Source organism: Myotis davidii, unplaced genomic scaffold (genome assembly GCF_000327345.1).
Source record: "Myotis davidii unplaced genomic scaffold, ASM32734v1 scaffold963, whole genome shotgun sequence".
Classification (NCBI taxonomy): domain Eukaryota; kingdom Metazoa; phylum Chordata; class Mammalia; order Chiroptera; family Vespertilionidae; genus Myotis; species Myotis davidii.
The window spans coordinates 23,730-25,266 of record NW_006294116.1 but is presented as its reverse complement, the minus strand read 5'-3'; the positions used below and the strand labels follow the sequence as shown (position 1 = coordinate 25,266).

Below are 1,537 nucleotides of genomic sequence, written 5' to 3'. Positions count from 1 at the left end.
GAAAGTTTAGTGTTCCCTCTCGGAAAAGTTTGTATAGCCCAAGGACACAGAGCTTAGTGGTCAATAGCCTGGGCTTTGGATCAGCCTGCTGTGTTCAAATTCTGGTTCTGACACTCACCAGGTATCTGAACATAGGAAGCTACTAAATGCTCCAACCCTCTTTTTCCTCAGATGGAGAAAATAAGTACCTACCTCATAAGGTTGCTATTGGGACAAAGGGTGTTAATAGCTACAACGTTACCAGTACTATGGCTGGCATAGAATAAGCACACAATAAATGCTGTTATTATCATCAGTGGTCATTGCTACTATTATTATTTCTAAAATAATATTAGAGGCAGTTTACATTGTCCTAAATCCATAGGACATAATTAATAACTGAAGGTAACATAAAAAGGCTTGATAAGGAGCCAACTAGAACGAGGAAAGTGGATGCAAACTAAAATTGGAGGTGGGATTAGAGTCAGTGTAGAGAAGGTAGTAAAACAGTGATATCTTTATTACAATTTTAAAAATGGGGAACAGGCTTATGTAAGAGAAAAACCATTGGTCCAGAAGGGAACTTGGGTTATAACCCTTGTGTTCCTGTTAACACACTTGATCCACCACAAATAAGATATTTATCTTTTTAAAAGATATATACTTACAGATCCTTCTATTACTGTAATACTTACAGAGGAATTGTCTCTTTTTATCCAAAGTTAATCTGTGGAAAGCTTTCCAAAACATCTGTATAGTAGGATGTGATTCATGGTATTCTGGCTCATATACTGAATTCTTGAGAAAAAGAAGGAGGAACTGGGTCTTAGCGGTGAACATATAAACGTAGTTCAGAAGAATTGGGGGCATTAGTTATTACCTACCTTTTCAAATTGTTTCCAGTCATAATCAGTATTTCCAATTATTGCTGTCCTTAGTTCTTCAGGGTGGAAAAGTCTAAGTATCTCTTTGTCACAGACTGTATAAAATCCACTCTGAAATTCCTCATAAACTGCCTTTACAGAAGTGTTGAAAATGTAATCAACACACTGAGAAACATAGTCGGTCCTTGAAGGAAACGAAAAAATAAAAGTCCAATAACATACTTTATCAGTGCCTAAAATATTCTTGATTTTGCCCTTTTTACCATTTCTATTAAGAAAGAAAAGTCAATTCCTTCTGCTGAGCACACAACCCAGTACTACTCTAAGATATAAAAACATCTGATCAGCTAAGAAGGAAGGACCTTGGAGCATAGAGCAGAAGGAATAAGGCTTTGTTTTACTTCCAGTTTCCTAGCTGCAGACAGGATCATATTTTAAAAACACTAAAACAGTCCATTCTCCTGCTTAAAAACTTCCACAAGCTTCTCAAAGGCTGAGCACAACCTCCACAGCAGGACCAAACAGCCCTCCACGATCTGACCATTACCTTACTCTCCAGCCTCTTCCCACTTCCATTTGAGTCTCTGGCCTCCCCGTCTCCCTTGTAGTTAGGCCATAGCATGCAGTGCTTCCCCCTTTCCTAGCAACTTTTATCACTCATCAATATGAGTATG

At 38.1% G+C, this 1,537-nt stretch overlaps 1 protein-coding gene across 1 annotated transcript in view; it reads right to left on the bottom strand.

Annotated features, from left to right (window-relative positions):
• Positions 1 to 1,537, bottom strand: part of LOC102771266 (probable E3 ubiquitin-protein ligase HERC6) — a gene marked incomplete at its 5' end in the record, with an annotated part of 18,829 nt that overhangs the window by 1,927 nt on the left and 15,365 nt on the right. Inside the window, 2 exon segments of the mRNA XM_006768188.2 lie at positions 675 to 777; positions 864 to 1,047. Coding sequence (XP_006768251.2) covers positions 675 to 777; positions 864 to 1,047 — 287 coding nt within the window.